Source organism: Leptosomus discolor, chromosome 1 (genome assembly GCF_034619465.1).
Source record: "Leptosomus discolor isolate bLepDis1 chromosome 1, bLepDis1.hap2, whole genome shotgun sequence".
Classification (NCBI taxonomy): Eukaryota; Metazoa; Chordata; class Aves; order Leptosomiformes; family Leptosomidae; genus Leptosomus; species Leptosomus discolor.
In genome coordinates this window covers 46,804,167-46,823,016 of record NC_141391.1, presented here as the reverse complement: position 1 = coordinate 46,823,016, position 18,850 = coordinate 46,804,167, and the positions used below count along the sequence as shown (strand labels likewise).

The 18,850-nt window shown below is 43.7% G+C and overlaps 1 protein-coding gene across 1 annotated transcript; it reads left to right on the top strand.

Moving 5' to 3' along the window:
* Positions 1 to 6,005: 6,005 nt before the first annotated feature.
* Positions 6,006 to 11,267, top strand: LOC104341074 (glutamine amidotransferase-like class 1 domain-containing protein 3, mitochondrial). Its single transcript, XM_086482009.1, has 4 exons — positions 6,006 to 6,119; positions 7,433 to 7,604; positions 9,451 to 9,655; positions 10,979 to 11,267. The coding sequence occupies exons 1-4, from the start codon at positions 6,012 to 6,014 to the stop codon at positions 11,169 to 11,171; spliced, it is 678 nt and encodes a 225-aa protein (XP_086338135.1). The 5' UTR covers positions 6,006 to 6,011; the 3' UTR covers positions 11,172 to 11,267.
* The last annotated feature ends 7,583 nt before the right edge of the window (positions 11,268 to 18,850 follow it).

Genomic DNA, 18,850 nt, shown 5'->3' with positions numbered 1-18,850 from the left:
TAGTCAGCACTGTGCTAGGCTATATCCAAACAGAATTGGAGGTGGAAAACCCTGTATCTTCCCTAGGCTGCTGAATATCAGTTCAGTAATTCTGGGACTACTAAATGTGTTCAGAAAATCATAAGATGGCACAGCTAATAAAATCTTTAATTTCAGCAACATCTCTGTATCTCACTTCACTGCTGCCTGATTCTATACTGCTTATCTTTAAAACCAATTATATTCAGCATAGATATTAATGTCATGCATGTATACTTAATCTATATATACCTATATTTCCATATTTCATTTTAATCTCATGCTTATTAGTAAATCTCATGCTTTAAGTAAAGCTCTGGTTTTGTTCTTTATAAAATAAAGTGTGCTATTACTCATACGTGTTTCCTAGCTTGAGTGTAGTACAAGATGCCAGCTCTTTATCTGTTCAAAAAGGTATGTGTTTGTGTGGAATATAGCCATAACTCCTAGTTTTAGAGATTTTGATGTGTAACTCTGGAAGTGCTTTCTGAAGTAAGGGAAGCATAATTTATCCCTTCTATGAAACTGGGATACAGGGAAGTGAAATGACATAATGGAGTTGCCATAACTGCTCATTAACCAAACTAGAAATACAGTATGAACTGGTCCTTAGTCCTGGCTCAGCATATGTTTGCAGCTTGGGCTATTAAGTCTTCATTCAGGCACTGCTGTGGTTGCTGAAGGTGTGGAGTCAAACAACTAAGATGGCAAAGCTATTGATTTTTTTTTTTTTCATTTTAGTAGCATTTTTGTATCTCACTTCATTGTATCCCATAGGAAACTTTTGCAACACAGTCCTGTTTTTTCTTCTCGTACAACATAAGTTATGTCTTGAACCATATTTTAAGATAGAAAAATAAACAACTAATAAATTTGTGAATATACTGGAGCTAAAAAGCACACATGCCAGCAATTTCTGAGTCAGCAGCCGCCTCATTTATTATCCAGAAACATGTCAAAGTGCCCTTTATAAACCCACAGAGCTGATCTGCATCTTCCATCCACTAGCAGGCTTTGAGGAAAGACTGAGACTGGCTACAAAGGTTAACTTCTGGAGTTGACAGAATTCCTAAATTTTTCTGATTTCCCAGAGTTTTTTCTTTTGATTAGTGAAAACTGAACGTTTTCTTGAAACAATGAAGATGACTCTTGGTGATTTCCTGTTATAAAACAGCACCTTCTCCATCTCTGCCCTTGAGAGGGAAGGAAAGAACATAAAGAAAGGGGAAAACAAGCCCTGCTGCTGCAGCCAAAAGTTTGAACAGCTAGTTTGGTTTGGAACATCTACATGAGTCACCGCACTGCAGCAGTCACAGCAAAGAGGCTGTTGAACCTGAAGTAATGGCTTCTGTCTCACGAAAATGGGCTCCTCTGGATAGTGCTTACACCCTCAGCTGCACATCTGCCATTCAGTAAGAACGTTATGGTTATATATGGATCACAGTAGGCAAAACTACCTAGCTGGCAGTTTTACTGCTCACAGGTTTTTTTTACACTCACACGGGCAGGCATATGTTAGCTATTGAGTCAGCTGGATGCACAGTGAGAAATACACACATTACCTGAAGTCATACTGAAGCCAGTCATCAATCAGAAGTCCACCCTCCCCACCTTTGAGGGGCATGAAAGACATATTGAGAAAAGGAGCCAGATACGGGACTCCTCTGCACCTATACTCTGCTACGTAGCCTGAGATGTGACCTGAACTGTGAGTTGGGGTGGAGGAAGGCCATGTTCTTTTCTACAGGAAAGTAGAATGGCTTGTGAATGGCTTTGTGACTGTGTAAGGTAGGGCTAAGGGTTCCCCTCAGGTCCTGCTCAGCTCTGAGAGCTAGGATGAGGGCTGTGCTCCGGACAGATGTGCAGTTCATTGAGCATTCAGGAGCCCCTGCTTTGTCTGGCAGCTTAGGGGGCAAGTGAAGGTAACGATTTCTTTCCAAGCTGGAATTCCAGAGGGGCTCTGCTGAAGCCTAAGAGATAGGAAGAGGGCTGGGATAAGGATATAGATGAAGTTCATCACGAGTTTTGATCTGAGAGGGACTCTCTGGGATCTGCTGCAGGGTAGGGATACGTGAGTTGATGAGTCAGCTGGATGCAGTCTGTGAAATACAAAGAGATATCCAAGGCAAATTTAAGCTAATCTGAGAATCTGTTGTTAGGCAGCTGAGGCCCTTCAGAGCAGGATTTCCACTACAGAAAACATCTTTCTCAGATCCCGAGCAGCAGGAAAAGGGTTTGGCTCCAGGACAGAGCTGTAATTCAACCCATTGAAGCCTGAAGGGGACGGTAAGTCAAGGCCCAGGGCGCGCTTTCCCCTTCAGGTTGTGTAGCTGGTTGCTCGAAGTCTGGTAAGAACTGTTGCGAAGAAAGCCAGAAACTGCTCCTGCCTAGGCTCTCCCAAACAGCTCTGCTGAGACACCTCAGTAGAGGGTCCCTGCTCCCTGGGGAGCTGCTTTTAAGCTGAGGCTCTTGCCTCCCACCTGAGCTCTGCTGCAGCCATGCCTGGGCCCAGCCCTGGACCCCATTGAGGCAGATCCCAACCCATCTATCTGTCATCCCAGCTTGACCTTGGATCTGCTCCATCACCATGGACTTGCCTAGTGATTGGACTCTTGGTGGAACCTCACTGCTATCACCAGAGTTGCCCTGCTCACCTTGCTCAGGCAGGGTGGGACTGGGCCAGGCTGGTGAGGTGCCTGGCTCCACTTGCCCTGTCACCATGCTCAGCTCCCCCTGGAGAGCTGCCAGCCCTCGCCGTGCCCTGGCACCCTAACTCCGATACTGCCACACAGCAGAGCAGTGAATCCTCTTCCCCACTCCAAATTACCTGAAGTGAGATAACTTTTGTTGTTTATGCTAGTTCTGGGGGCATCAGGGAGCAGCAGGAGTAGGGCTGCTTTGCAAGGAAGGACGAGCCAGGAGCAGGTGACCATGGTGCAGGCAAGAGCAGTGACCTCAACAATCACAGTGCAGTCCTGAAGTTTCTGAATGGGAACAGGTATGTCATAGTGGCTGGATCCAGCAACAGCCCCAGACATAGCAAGGTAGAGTCAAACCCACGACTACCTATATGTGTCCAAGGTCCATTCAGGAGGCAAGACTGAAGATGAGGCTGCCTGCAGCATAGGTTCACAGTCTCTGCAAGAAGACCAGCCTGTATGTCAGGACAACAGGGCACAGGACTGGACACGTACACTTGCAGATTAGCTCAGGTGATGTCTGGATGTCCAGGCCTAAGTTTACAGGGAGCCTATGTATTCACAGCCAGAGGGTGCCTGGGTGGAGGCCACAGCTGAGGCTGGCCAGGGCAATTATAGGGCTACTAGTGCACTCAGGGCCCTTCTCCCATCAAGGTGTGTCCTCTCACCTTACAAAGATGTGGCTTTAGAGGTGTACTCCTTGTGAAATGCTCTTGTTGCTACTTGCTGTTGTGGGAGCAGGCTAGAGAAGAGTCATCACAGGGCTACTTCAGGGTGATGCAGAGCCAGGGGAAGGACACGTCATGAGCTGGGATGAAAACATGGACCTAAGACAGACATGGAGGGCCATGACAAGGTCAGAAAGCCAGGGCAGGGACACAGCATGAGCAAGTTGGTGCTAGACCAATGGACAGAGCCAGGGCAGTTATGGAGCTGGCACAGAGATGTCACACGGGGGACCTGAAGTGGGATGGGAATATCACATCCCCACCAAGTCCAAGGTCCATCCAGGAAAAAGGGCTACCTATGATGTGAGTCTGAGGTCCACCCAAGAGGCAGGGCCAGAAACAAGACTGGAGATTAGTTTACTGACAATTCAGGTCCAGGGTCCATCCAGGAAGACTAGGACTAGTTAAGTCAGGACAGAAAGGAGCAGGAAATTCCAGCTCTGAAGGTGCTCAGTTTCCTAGCTCTAACATTAACCCGGGCCCTAACACACAGGGGAGTGTGGGACTCCACTCATAATCTCTCCAAACCTGCATTGAACTTAAACTCCTACCAGACAGCAGCCCCTTCCTAGCTCTCAAGCATGAGGTGGTCTCTCGGGGGATTCCAGCTCTGGAGACTCAGTTCCCTGACCCCCAAATCAAACCAACCCTCCCACTCTCTTGCAGCTGAGCCTAAGGAGTCCCATGCCAGTTAAGTACACTGAACTGCCACTCCACTCTCACCAAACATAATTTGTATTTCTCTGGGTTGAGATGGCTCCACTGGAATTTCCCAGCTCTAACTCGAGTGTTTTGTGCTGACAGGGATCTCCCAGTATATGGTTGCAGGTTAAGTGGTCAGGCAATCGAGGGCTTTCTGAGCTGGAGCTGCACTGCAGTCCCACTCAATCCTGAGAGGGAGAGTGTGGGCTGTAATGGAGACTGAGCTGCAGCCCTACATTCATTTGGAGCAAATGTTGCCCAGCAGACAGCAGTCTGCCCTTAAGCAGGGAGTTTCCCTATCTCGGCCCTTTCCTGTTCAAGAATCTCCCTAACCATTATCCCACACAGACTCCCAACCTCTCAGTATATAGGTGAATGCATTTTGCTACAGAAAGAGACTTTGCTTTCATATGCCACTTTTGCTCTTGCCAGCCTATGCACTGTTGCGTCCCCTGCAGAACACCCATACTCCAAATTTTTGGAAGACACTCCGATTTTTCTACAACATCCATCTTTACAGCCCTCTGGTCCAGTAAAAGTGTAGGTTTTCATTATTAAGCCCAAGTTTCTTATTATTATAAGAGAAGTACCTCATGAAAAATGAAGGACCAAGAGCTGAGAGATCTTGCTAAAATTAAATACAACTGGTCTCTCTCACACACAACGACGTTTGTGTGCACAGTCGTAAGGATGAGATTAGGAATGAATGTCTGCCTTGGCCCAAGGAAGCCCTTTGGTTCCCTAGGGTAATGCCTTAATGACTAAGCTGGGAGCAGGTGAAAGAAGAAAGATTTTCCAAAGAAACTCTGCTCTTCTTGGTAAAATGGAGCCACTCCCTAGTACCCAATATGAGGTTAATGGAGCCAAAAGGGGTACATGGGTCTGGTGAGCAAGGGTTTCACTGAAACAAACTGCATCAGGACCCAGCAGTACTGCCGGGCTCTACTCAAACCACTTTTTTTGGCTTTCATAGAATCATAGAATAGTTTCAGTTGGAAGAGACCTTCAAGATCAAGTCCAACCTGTGTCCTAGCTCTACCAACACCACTAAACCATGCCCCTAAGTACATCTACCTGTCTCTTAAACACCTCCAGGGATGGTGACTCCACCACCTCCCTGGGCAGCCTGTTCCAATGCCTGACAACCCTTTCAGTAAAGAATTTTTTCCTAATATCCAGACTGAACCTCCCCTGGTGCAGCTTAAGGCCATTCCCCCTTGTTCTATCACTTGTTACTAGGGAGAACAGACCAACCCTCGCCTCAAGGCAGTATATTCATTACACCATTATATTCCTATGTGTAAAACAAAAAAACAACCTCACATAACACCGCCGAGCCTTTACAAGGTCCTGCTGGAAGCAGAGCGACTTTCAAACGAGCTATGGGAATGCAGATGCATGACAGCACTGCAAAGGCCACCATGCGGCACCTTCTCTGAGTTACTACTCTGCTGCGGTAAGCGGGCCAGAAGGGACATGAGACCGAAAACACGCCTGAGCTGTTTCGTTTAAAACTAAAGGCGCACCTCATATTTTTTCCAATTCCCCCCTGCCGTTTTAGGCTCGCCTCCCAGCTACGCTTTGTAGACAGGCGGGAGAGCACCTAGTGAAAAACTGCCTGCAAGGCCTTGCGCACGGTCTGCCAGACCCGCGGGGTGCCGGCTGTGGGAGAGCCCCCACGCCCAAGCCCTTCGAGCTCCCCGGCTACCGAGCGCCGCTGGGGCCGCAGGCCCCGCAGGGAGCTGCAAGATGGAGGCCGCGCCGGAGCCCAGCGGCGCAGGCGCAGCGGCAGGAGGAGGCGGGAGGGTGCTGTGAGGCGGGGGTTCGGCCTCTGCCCGGGCCTGAGGGGCGGCGGGAGACCGCTATGGGCAAGCGGGTGGCCTTGGTTCTCGCCGGCTGCGGCGTCTTCGATGGCAGCGAGATTCACGAAGCCTCGGCGGCACTGGTGCACCTCAGCCGCGGCGGCGCGGAGGTAGGGGGGAGGCGGGGTGTGCCGAGCAGCGTCTGACAGGCTCCCCCGGCGGGGAGGAGGGGAGGTATGTCTTCCCCGTCTGTTTGCGACCCTCAGCAGCCGAGGGACCCCAGCCTTGGTCTCCCCCCGGCCCTGTGTCGGGGCAGGCTATCCTGTGGCTCCCGCTGTTTGTGGGACCGGAGCCACTCCCACTTCACGGGTGGTCTTTTCCCCGCCACTGCACGCTGTAAAGCCTATTCAGCCATAACCTCTCTCCTTATCTTTCTCCCTCCCTTTTCCCGCTCCCCAAAGACGCGAATGTCCCGCTGACAAGAGCAGAGGTCACACGCCGGCGGCTGAACCCGGGAGCGAGGAGTGGCAGGAGGCCTCACCCTGCCCCTTTGTCGTGAGCTGAAGATGGGGCCTGGTTAAAATTCTTCATCTGCTTTCTGATCGCTTTTGCAGAAATCAGGTGCTTGCCCTCGCTTGGGTTCACCTGCTTATTTTGTGCTAGCTGTTTCTGGGCTTTTTCGGTAACGGAGTCGTTGGAAAAGCCTGGACTAGAACACAGTGGTGTGCTTTGGTCCCAGCTGTGGCTTCAAATGGTGGAAGGTGGTCACTTTCTGGCTGCGTTTAGGCGCACTCAGGTGGTAACAACAGCACCCCCATGTTTAACACAAAATTGTTCTCTGTAAAATTAACTGAAGCAGCTAGCGCTGAGAAGTCTGCAAAGGAAGCTTCGGAACAGATATGTGAAACCAGCCACTGCAGTACACCTTTCACAGAGCTTTATATTTTGATGCAGCTTCCCCCTTTTGTGCCTAACCAAAATACGTTCTTCCATGTTTTGTTTTTCATTCCTGCTACCAGTGTTTTAGGAAAGCGGGTAACTCTTGACGTCTGCACTAGAAATGTGTGTAAAGTTTGCGTCTTTATATTTTAAACTTTTTTGTAAAACTTTTTTAGCACTCTGATCCCATAACAGTTCAGCCTTTCTTCAGACTCAGCTGTGTGTCCAGTCAGGCTGCTGATATGAATTGTAGTGCTCTGTTTGTCCTTGGGGTTATCTGCAGAGGTAAAGCAGGTGGCAAAATCAGTAAGCTTAACGTTGGTGTAAGGGTGCAGTCCTGTCAAAAAGCTGCAGGAATAGGATGGGGAGGATGGCAAGGCTTACCCATCCTAATATGTCACTTTAGGTGTTTAATGCAATGAATCCATCCTGTGGAATCCACTTCTCTTGGATAAGAAACTTCAGGAGCAATACCTGTTTTCATTAAACGATCTTTATTGTGACCAATATGAGTTCACAATATTGCTTCATCTCTGTATTCTAGGTGAAGATATTTGCCCCCAATATTGAGCAAAGGGATGTAGTCAATCACCTAAAAGGAAGTCCAACAGACGAGAAGAGAAATGTGTTAGTTGAAAGTGCCAGATTGGCAAGAGGAAACATTCAAGATTTGGCTGAACTGAAAGCTAATGAATTCGATGCAGTCATTTTTCCTGGTAGGTGCTTTTAAAAGAAGATTATTTGTTGCAAATAACTGCTTTGCCTCTGCTACTTTTTTATTTTTAAATCTGTCTACAGAATAAATTATACTTTTGAATTTGAGAGGTATGTGGGTTTTTTTCTTCTTTTTACTTACTTTTGAGGATGAGAAAATGTTTTAGCAAACTCTCAGGGGCTGATAAGTCATCTCAGTTTATTTATTAATTAAAGTTCATTAATTTAAAATGCCAAAGTGTTCTTTTGATGTGAAGTTACACATCACACCGTTCCTTCTTTCTAAAGATTGTGGAAACTTCAGTACCTGCTTGCAATCAAGAACACTGATCAGAATACGAAAGTAGGGCCAGAATGTGACGTTACATGGCAATGCCTTAGTTTTAAGGCCTCTGAAATTGTTGGCAGAATAGCAGGTTGCCAAATGTTCCCTGTCAGATGTGAGTACGTTTTATTTTAATTATGTATCTGGTCTGTTGCTGATCAAGTTATATTAAACGTGTTTATGGATAATTTTTTATTTATAGACCACAAAATTGCCTTTCAGACAGAGGTAATTGTCATCACTTTAGAAGTGAAGAAACCAAAGCGTCACGAGGAAATTGTGACTTGCTGAAGTTCACTTTCTGGAATATTCATAGTACTGTTAAATATTGCTTTCATGATTGTGGATAAGCATTAATTTTGAGATTGTTACACTGTCTTTTGTTGTAAGACCAGCAGAGGGGGTGTGTGTATAACGCAGAGAAACATACTTCCAGCACTAAAATGAGTGGGTGACATCACTACTGATCAGGGAGTAGAGGCTAGCAAATACTTTCCACGTTAATTTCATACTGTTGTAACCCAGACTCAGGAGGGTTGCTGTAATAACTTTTAGAGGCAAATAAACCCTATTAAGTTTGAAAATTAAAATCTTACCTCAGAGATTCTTGTTAATACTCGAAAGTGAGCAAAAAGTAAAAGGAAAAATACTAAAAATGCAAAGCTTCTTGATGTTGAAATACTTGTGGAAATTTCTCTTTGTTCATTGTAGAAAAGTTGTTGTGCACCTTCCGTAAGGAATCAAATATAATGGATGTTACACTTACTAATAACCTTCTTTCTTTGCTTATTCTGATGGTTATAAATCCAGCAAACGAAGGTGCTGTAAAATATAATCTGCTTGTACAATTAAACAAAGATTAAATTCAAGTAAAGGATTGTTATAACGAATTTCTAGAAAGCAAATTCAGCATTAATTTTAGTAGGAAATTATGTTATCATTCACAATCGTACATCTCATTATCGTGTTATCATTGCCTTTTAATGTAATACCCATTTTGTTTTTATTGTGTTCACCTTTATTTTTAAGTTCAAAAATAATTCTGGGGGGAAAAAGCTCTGTAATTGCTAAAGTATTGAAGTAAAACTTGAGAGTAAGTTACTGTAGAGGGTCAAATCACTGTTTGCATTACTCTCGTGATTTACACTCGTCTACTTTTAGCTATCATTGGTCTTTCTCATGATCCCTCTCCCGCTTATTGAGCGGTGTGTATCAGGTGGTGCAGCTTTTCCAATGACTGGCAAAGGAATGTGAGGTTTCCTGTTTGTCTATTTGTTGCTTATTGAAGCAAAATTAAGCTTTCTGGCCTATGTAACATACGTGGTATAAAAAATGTGCAGTGTTAAACTTTTAACATTGTAAACCCATCATATCTCATGGGCTGAAAGCTTTCGGCATAGTAACTTAACAGTCCTACATATGTCAAGATTATGTTGTAAAAAAAAAAAGGAGGGCTTCTGTCTTGTCTTGAATTTAATGGCTTTTGGTGGTCTCTTACATTTGAGCTTTTTGGGGTTTTTTAGGTGGTTTTGGTGTAGCAAAGAACCTGTGTTCCTGGGCTGTAGATGGCAAGAACTGTACCGTCAATGAGCACGTGAACTCCACACTCCAAGCTTTCCACAGTGCTAAAAAGCCCATTGGTTTGTGCTGTATATCACCAGTTCTGGCAGCTAAAGTCTTCCCTGGTTGTGAGGTTACAGTTGGCCAAGATAAAAACGTAGATGGAAGGTAAGAAAGAAATGGATGGAGATAATTTACATGGTAATTAGGAAATGGCCAGTCTTCTGTGCAGAAGTCTGAGGTGTCTGGTGCCAGTAAACCTTGGGTAACTTACTGCTTATATTTTTCACTCATTTCAAATTTTCACTTGCATAGTAATAGTAGGCACAGAACTCTCAGGGCAGACTGTCTGAATCCATGAGGTCAGGTGACTTGTGTGCTACAACGTTGGAACAGTTTATCCCTAAATTCAGAAATACGTTGGTCTGTGATACGCTGTATGATACCAAGATCCACAGACACATTTCATAGTCTGAAAACTCTAGGTAGCCTTATCTCTTGCCTAAGCCGTCATTCTGTGAGCCACCGAAGGTAACAGGTTCCTGCACTGGCTGTTTTGTGCAGCATGAGTGCTAATGAGTCGCTGGATATAGCATCCATCCGTCCTAAACGTGACAGAACAAAGCAACTTTTATAGAGTCATAGCTGTGCAAACATGCAGGTGACCAAGGATATTGAGTTATTTTTTCACGTTACATTCATGGTAATTGAGTGATAGATTTTAGCTCATATTAAATGAGATACAGGATTTGCTTACCCGGTGCCTTTGAAGGCCACGATTCACATTGCAAATGCGCAAATGAAGAACAGACATCTGGCCAGCTGGCATTCAAAAACTTGGTACCCTGTGATAATTTGAGTGGCTGTTTAAATTGCGTTTGTGGGCTTTTGTCTGCTCAGAGATTTTTAATAACGTTTTTCTGGTGGTAGTGGTTTGGGCCAGTTTAGGGGAGGCAGATGTGAGCAGGGCCTGGTAGAAGTCAGTGCTGCTTAAAGAGTGGTCAGCTCCCGAAAAAACTTCTGAATGGAGTTTCATAGCAGTAGCAGGAGTGAGGGATTGCCTCTGTTCCTCCATTATACTCAGGAAAAAAGATAAATCTCTGCAAAATCCCATTGGAAGACCGTACATGGAGGTGTTGGAAAAGGTCTAATGTGTCTGTGAGTTCAGCTGGCACCTCTCAAACTTTTGAGGATCAGTTATGGCTGTACTTGATATCATCTTATAAACTCATTGAAGGATTGTTAATACCAGAATTGTACCGTCTGACACAGTGTTGCTCTGCCTTTCAGACCACAAATGAGAGAAATCAGATCACTGGTTGTGTCCGTAGCGGATGGGAGAACCTGACAGTGGCAGTCTGTTTGACTCCTTTGTCATCATCAACTAAAGAGTCATTTAAATATTGTTGTAGTTCTCTCATTCAGTTTATGTTGGCAGAACTTTATGGGTGTATCATTGTTTTGTGTTAATTACAGTCTTTTTATTTACAGATTTCCTGATGCTGAAACGGCATCTGCTATAGCAGAGCTTGGATGTAAGCACGTTTGCAAAAATGTGAATGAATCCCATGTAGATAAAGCCAATAAAATAGTTACTACCTGTGCTTTCATGTGCAAGGCTCCTCTGCATGAAATCTTTGATGGAATTGGAACAATGGTACAAGAAGTCCTGAAACTTGCCTGACTGGAAGTGTACAGACTTCTGCAAGAAAATCAGTTTAACTGAGCATAAGCATTTAGCATCCTTTCACTGTATTAATAAAGTAATGCAACTACTAAACTTCACAGTTCTTGGTTGGTTGGTTTGTTTTAAATCTGTAATACACCAAATGGTTATTGCTAAGTTTATCCTGTTTATTTCTCTTTTAAAATAGAAAGTGTGTGTTGAAGGCTGTGGTGGTGGGGTTCCCCTTTTTTTTCCTCGTAAATCTGAATGTATTCAGTCTTGATAAGGTAATGTAGGAACCCTCCTTGTCCAATGGGGTTTTATCACGTCACTAATGATTATCAGTAATTCAGCTATAATTACAGGCTATAAAATGAGTCTGTATACCTTCAGTATACCTGAGTATACTCACCTTCAGTGAGTAATTCAATTCTACTTTCTAATTGGAAGGGAAAAAGAAAAGAATGTGGTTATTTGGGTTTTTTTCTTCCCTTGCACATCTTTAAGCAAGTGTAATTAATGGGCTTCTGAAATTTGTGCAGAGTCCCCTAGATAAACCAACTTTATAAACCAAGAGGCAGAGGCTTAAGTACAAATTAATACATTGTATGTGGAAAATGTGCAAGTTTTGCTCTAATAAATGAAATAGTTTGAGGTTTAGTTTGTAAAATGAGTTAGCTTTATTTTGTGATTTTTTGCATACATAGTTTAGTGCCCTAAGCTTCCTCAGGATACATTTTGTATACATTAGAACACGCGCTTTGATCTTGCAAGTGTGAGCAAAGTCAGGCTCCTTTGTAAGCGCAATCTGGCAAGGCTTTGTTCTCCTGAAGGAACTAAAAGTCCCCAGAATTCGTTATCAAGGTAAGTTGATTGTCTCTGCGGACACTTCATTGTCTCAGCATAAGAAGTGTTCTGATACAGGTCTGTCAGTCGTAACAAGCGTACTGTAGCCCACGCTTTGCAGTGCCTGAAGTAATCTAAACATGTCATCACTAATTGGTGCTAATCATGTCTTGGTGAGTGAGTGCCTTGTAACGAGCAGGAATACAGCAGGAAGAAACCTGTACCACAGAGCTGCCAAAAGACAGAACCGGGAAATAACACTTCAGGGATGGGGAGCGTTAAGTTGTCCCTCTTGCCAAGCAGCTGGTGTGATCAGGAAGGGCTCTAACTTTTACCTCGTCAATGTATGACCAGTCACTACAGTGAAGGCTGACATGTTGCAGGTATCAAGTATGTGTGCCGTGTTTATTTTAGCACAAACATGAAAGCTCTGATGTAACAGGTAGCCTCTTCAGGGAGGCTTTAGAGCTAAATCTACAGAAATAAATATATAAAGGCTTTAATTCTCTGTCCTTCCCACAGTGATGTTTCTCACGCATTTCCATACTCCTCCAGAATTTGGATTTCCTTTCTGGAGTTATTTAGCAGAAGCAGAGCATAAGATTTTGGCAGGAAAGCAGGGAAATTTTTGTGTCGCACACAAGCAGTGCTCTGCCTCTAGAGGCACAAATATAATTGAAGTTGACCATGCCAGCAGAGGATCTTCTGTTTCCCTGAGCTGTGCACATAGTTACTAAATTAATTACTTAGTCAAAACCCGCAATATTGGACTGAGTATGGCTTTTGTGTTACAGGAGCCCTATTTAACTAGCATTTAATTAAGTATATTAACACCGAGAAAAAAAACATTCCACTCAACTTTCCACTTGAAGCATTTCTATGTACCTTTTTGGAATATTCCTGGCTTCGCTGGAGAAGCGCAGCAGCCTGCCTTGCACTTTGATTCCCACATTGAAAGCTAAGAGCAGATCGAGACCTGAGATTTTTTTCTCCTGAGGAAAGGCCTCTGAGAACGCAATTATGGCGGGGAGCACAGCCCCGGATGGGTGTGTGGCCAGATGCCATGTGTCGTCAAAATCCATGGAGTGCACCTAATGGAAAGAGAAGCCTTGACTTGTCATCACAAATAAACTCTGACTTAGCAAGACTGGCTCAGTCAAATGAAACTACTGTAGCTGGTATAAAAAAAGACTGAAGAACTAGAAAGCAAAACTTCAGAAGTCGTTCTTTTAAAGATCTTTACTCCTGACATGGCTCCATCAGAAGTGGCAATGCAATACAAATCTTGCCTCAAAGGAGTATAATTCTAATTCAGATTGCACCAATCTAAAACTAATATGACAATGATTCTTTCCTACAACAGGCTTTTGCTGCTTTAATTAGACTGCTATAATTAAAGCAGCAGTTCTAAGTGCACCATGTGAATGGTGAATTTTCGCTTCCCCCAAAACAATATGTAAACATAATGAAATGTCTTCCCCAGTGCTGCAACTGATGCTGCTGTTGAGGCTCACACCTTTAAAGCTGTAGCAGTTGAATCCGTACAGCTAACTGGAATTTGTATCAGAACAACTTCTCTGGTGCAACCATCCACAGGCAACAGGCACAAGCCTGCAAATGTAGGTCAGACTTCAGCCTGAGTTTTCAGCACATCAAAACAAGACCTGTCACACGAGGAACCAGCTGGGAGTAGGAGAAAGCCGTGGTCTTAAAACTGGGACAAGCTGCTTAGCCCTTGAGAGTACCCAGAGAGGTGCCTCCTCTTTCCCATGCCCAGAGCCCAGCTGCTTGGGAAGATTTTGGGTGTTCCCAGCATGGCATATGGCTGCTGTTTTGATAGCAGATTGATCTCAGCAGTGCAGTCAGTGTTTGCAAGGTACTGCTTTTCAGAAACTCCCCCAAAGTTTTGGGAATCCCCAAGTACTTGAGAGCATCAGGGGCAGCATTTTTAATAACATAATAATGCCTCAAAAGCTGAACTTTCACACCTATTCACCCATGTCTTACTTCAGAGCAGACTGGGAAGGTGGTCAGGCTCCCCAGCGCTCAGGTCTTGCCCTGTAATACTGGGAGTATGCACTTCTGAGGACTGCGTTTCTGAACAACCAGAAGAAAACTCAGTTCCTGCCTTGAAAAACGTTGATGCCAGCTGAGAAGATGTCCTGCAGTGCAGGATAACGAAAGTCATGCCCAATACCGGGTCATCTGTGTTCCTGGCATCTTCAATAAATGCTTAGAATTGACCTGTGACTGAGATGTAAACTGAAATGTTCATGTATATGCTAATAGCCAGATTTGAATATCAGATGGGCTGCTAGGAGCTGAGAGGTATCAAATCTCATTTCCAAGGTAATTTTCTCTACATTGGAAATGAGGTGTCAAACTGGACCTCTGATCTTGTTGTCACACTAATTTAGATAGGCTTAATATCACAATTTCCTTGGTCACCCTCCCTAGTTTTGCATAATTGCCAAATTTGTCTACCCCACCTCTTGTGCATCTTTTCATTTGGTTTCAGCCTCAATCTGAATTTAGACAAATGTCTGGGGAGTCAGTTATTGCTTTAAAGACAAAGTATGTGTCCAAAATACATAATTGCAGTTAGCGAACTGCGTAACTTCAGATTAAATTGTCTTGTGATATTATATGTCTGTATGTATGTGTGCATCTGTCTGTATTTGTGGTTTTCTGCAACTATACTTTGCCAGTTGGCGTGAAATTTACATCCCAGTGAAATCAGTGAGAGCTAGAATACCTTTTTGTAGTGCAGTTCTAGCAACCTTGTAACAAGCTGTAGAGTTCTGACCTTTGAAAACAGCCCCAAGTCTCACTCAGAAGGTAAGGGATGCTGTTGAGTTGGACCAGATATATATTATACCTTGAGCTTTGTCTCATTGGAAGAAAGTTGCAGCACATTAGGGGAACAGTCTAGGAAAGTTTTGTAGCAGGCTTCAGACAGAAGAATAAAGTAAACTAAAATTTTAGGAGCACTCTGCTCTCTCTAGAGCAAGAATGGCATCAATTAGTGTGATTTAAGAGTAAATAAAAGAGCATCCCTTATAGCCACTCCATTCACAAAAGCTGCATACAGAGGAGGCAGTCGGAAATCCAAGTGGCCCCAGATGGTACTGGATATATCTGAGCTGTAAATCTGAAACAAATTGACGTCAATTAATTCAAAGTCCTGAACCCAAGGATAAATGTGTGCTGTATCTCTGATGTAACCGAGACCAGACCATACCCTCTCGGGACCCAACTGTTCCCTTTCCTGAGAAAAATACTGTTCCTTCAGAAAGTATGAAAAGAAACTCAGTTTCCTGTTGGCTTATGCCCCTTTCCACCCAAACAGACCTCAGGGTGCAGACCAACACCATTCGCCTGGCCATTCAGTACCTTCACATGACCTCTGGCCATTGACGTCCCTTCTCACTGCCCACTGGCAGTTCCCTCAGGACTGTCATCATCTTGTTGGGGAAGATCTCCAGTCAAAGGTTCTAGTTTTCTGCATTTTAGTAAGACTCTGGGTAAATGATACAAGTCCTACTGATGCTGGTACCCCCATGCTGTAAAGGGCTCTGCTCTTTTCCTTTTGCTATGCAGATATTTTAGCCAATGAAGACATCTTTATGGAATTAAATAAAAGGGCATAAACTGCCACTGTTGGAGGGGGGCAATCTCTGTGTGAAGAGAATAATTGGCACACAGAGCTCTGGAGCCTGAGTCTAACTAGCCAGGTCTGACCAATAAAACAGTGCGCTAAACTCCTCCTCATAGATGCACACCTGTGTTGGCAAGGTTTCTCCTCAAGGTCAAGCACCCCTCTAGTTTCAGGAAAGCAAAACTGGAGGAGGAACATGGCCAATGTACCTCAGACAACAATTATCGTTTATAGACTGGAAGTAACCCACTATTAACCCTCCACCCCTTTAATGTTCCCTTGCTTTGGAAAGTCTAGAGTTAAGTGATGTTTGCTTTGCTTTGCTGACATTTTAAATAAAATCTCATAGTGAAAGAAAGGAAGGGATTCTTAGTTAACTGTGTTTGTGGTGGCGGGTCTTAACATATAGTCTGTTACACAAACTTTTGCTCGTCCAGAGTTAAAAGTAACTTGAGCAGTGAACTTTTCCTGTCTCCAGTGGGAAGAACATTGTGTCTCTCTTTCCATCCCCCCAAGAATTTTACCATGACAAAGTTGCCCCTTATAGCCCAAAATTTCCTTTGCTTTTCTTATAGCTAAACCTTAGGGTTTATGAATGTGGGACATCTTACCTTGCTGTACTGTGTCACTTTGTGGCAGACCTCAGTGCTGGTACCCCGAAGACCCACTCCAAGAGTATCCAGAATCACTCGCTTGCTTCTCTGAATTACTTGGTCTGTCAAGTGGTTTGCATTCAAACCATGAATCACTGGCAAAATTTCCTGTAATTGTCTGGGGGAAAAAAAAAGAAGTAGATATTTTTCTTCATTTAAAGAAAATATTTTTTTTTCCTTCTTTTTCTGCTTTCAGTTTTGGGCTACTGCTTAGCATGCTGGCCAGTTCTGTTGCCCTGCCCCTGCTTACATGAATTGCATCAGCAAAACTAAGCTTTGAATTCTTCCTCTTTTTATTCCCACAAATGCCACAGTGTTATTTATATTTTATTTATGCTTTCATCAGTGTCCTTGTCTGTTCTGTATTTCAGCTGCTTCCTCCCTGACTTGAGTCCTTGAGAGTAAGCACTGCAGGTGATGTAACTTTGCAAGATCTATATCTATATCTATAGCTATATCTATATCTATATCTATACACACACACAGATACATAAAACAAATAGAAGCAAAAACCATCTGGCTTTCCATAGCATCTTTGTTTTGCTACTGAAATCAGTGTGAAAGTGTCATTTCAATCCAGTGCAGCCACTAGCACACAAGGAGCCAAGATTTAGTCTCCCTGAGTAGCAGAATTACTGTCCCAAATCTTGCTGATCTCGGTGCACAGTGGGAGGCAGGACTTGGCAGCCCTACCTTGTACCTGTCACTCTTAGCTGCCAGCTCCCATTAAATTCTTGCTCAGCTGGAGTCAGCTTTTCTCCAAGGCAAGATCTTGCTTCTTAAAAAAACAGTGGCTCCTTGTTCCTGGCTCCTGCTGATCTGGGAATTGTATTTAAATTTTTTTTTTTTTTTTGCTTTCCTATTGAGCATTGACCCATTATGCAAATTCAGCCTGCTTCTTGGATGGAGCTGTTAGCTGCTGTTAATATCTCTATTAGAAACTAATCTAGAACTTCCCTTCTCTGACCATTAGAAACTTCCCCCTGTAGAGGTACATATTATTTACAATCAGTCTATACACATGCTTGCTTTTTTATACTGGTGTTACTGCATATAGCTTTTTGCTCTCTTTGGAAGTTGTCTCCTTCCATTTCCCCTTGTCCTTCCCCTTCATCTACTCCCCTGTACATATCCATACAGAGCGATGATATTTCCTCTTGGCCTTCATTTGCTAAGTTAAACAAGCCAAATTGTTCTGCTCTCTGTTTTATAATACAGACCCACCCCTGAGCTTTTTGTTGTGTTGTTCACATTGGATTTCTGTTTTCTGGCAATGGTGACCAGAATTGTACTCATTATTTCAGACAAGTTCTCACTCAGCATTGTACTAAAGCATTAAGACTATCTTGAGGAACAGAAGTCATTTAAAGCAGGTGAACCACATATCCCATGGTGTGATGTACACCTACTGAAACATACAGAGGTAGGATACAAAAGCTTGATCAGAAAAGTGCATCTTACACTGTAAAGAAACAAGACAGTACCTTTGTCCACATCTTGGAGGAATGGTGCGTGGTCCCAGAGAGATGCAGAAAACTGTGGTGGCCACTGAGCAGGGAAAATCACTCTCTCACTACTTATATGTGTATGTCTGGGGTGGGGGAAGAAATATTAGGCCTTTTTTCTTACTCATTTTGTCCTGCCCATTTCCTCCTCTGCCTGGAAATGTTCCTTTTTCTTCACTTTCAACTTTCCTTTGGCTAACTGCGCAATAAACTGCTGGGACCTGTCTGATAGGACGTTGCCAGTCCATTCACATGTCATGTAAATTGATATATGTGATATTTGGTTACCAGATAGAAACTGATATATTAGTTTGGTAGCATGGAGTGAAGAGGTCATCAGGTGTGTCAGGCTGACCTTGGGGAACCACAGTAGTCCATGAGTTGGGAGAGCGATAAGCCCAGTACTAGACTTACAGGATGGCAAAGGCTGTTTTAACTTAAACAACGTCTCGTTTTTTTGTTTTGTTTTGTTTTTCTACTTTCACTATATGTATCCTCTATAATACATACAATTCAGACATGGGAAAGTGTGCCATAAGAATTTCAGGCCGTAAGTTGGATTAAGGCAGCTCTTGGCATTCAATACTATTTTAACAGCATGAATTGCAATGTGAGACCATCATTTCTACTAGCAGGTTTTCTGCATCTCAGGCAAGGATGTCTTCTCTGAGGAAAAAGGCACTTCTCCCACCACCAGTTTAGTGATTTCACTTCTGTGGGAATCCCAGACTACTACAAGATAGTGAGTGAGAAATCCCTGTGCATCCCATCAGGAAGGGAGCAGACCCCAGAGGAGCATGAGTAGAGGCAACTGAATAATTCTGAATTGAAAAGTAATGTATGTCTGAGGTTTGGTAACCCCCTGGATTAGGGAACAAAGTACCAAATCTTCAGAATTGTGGTCTTGCACTTCCATGCTTAAGCGCTGCCTAAAACTTAGGAACATCAGCCCTTTACTCAGCCTACCCTCAAATAATTTTGTAAAGGTTTATCTAACTCCTGAGTGCTTCCAGAGTGCTAAACTTCCAGAGTTTA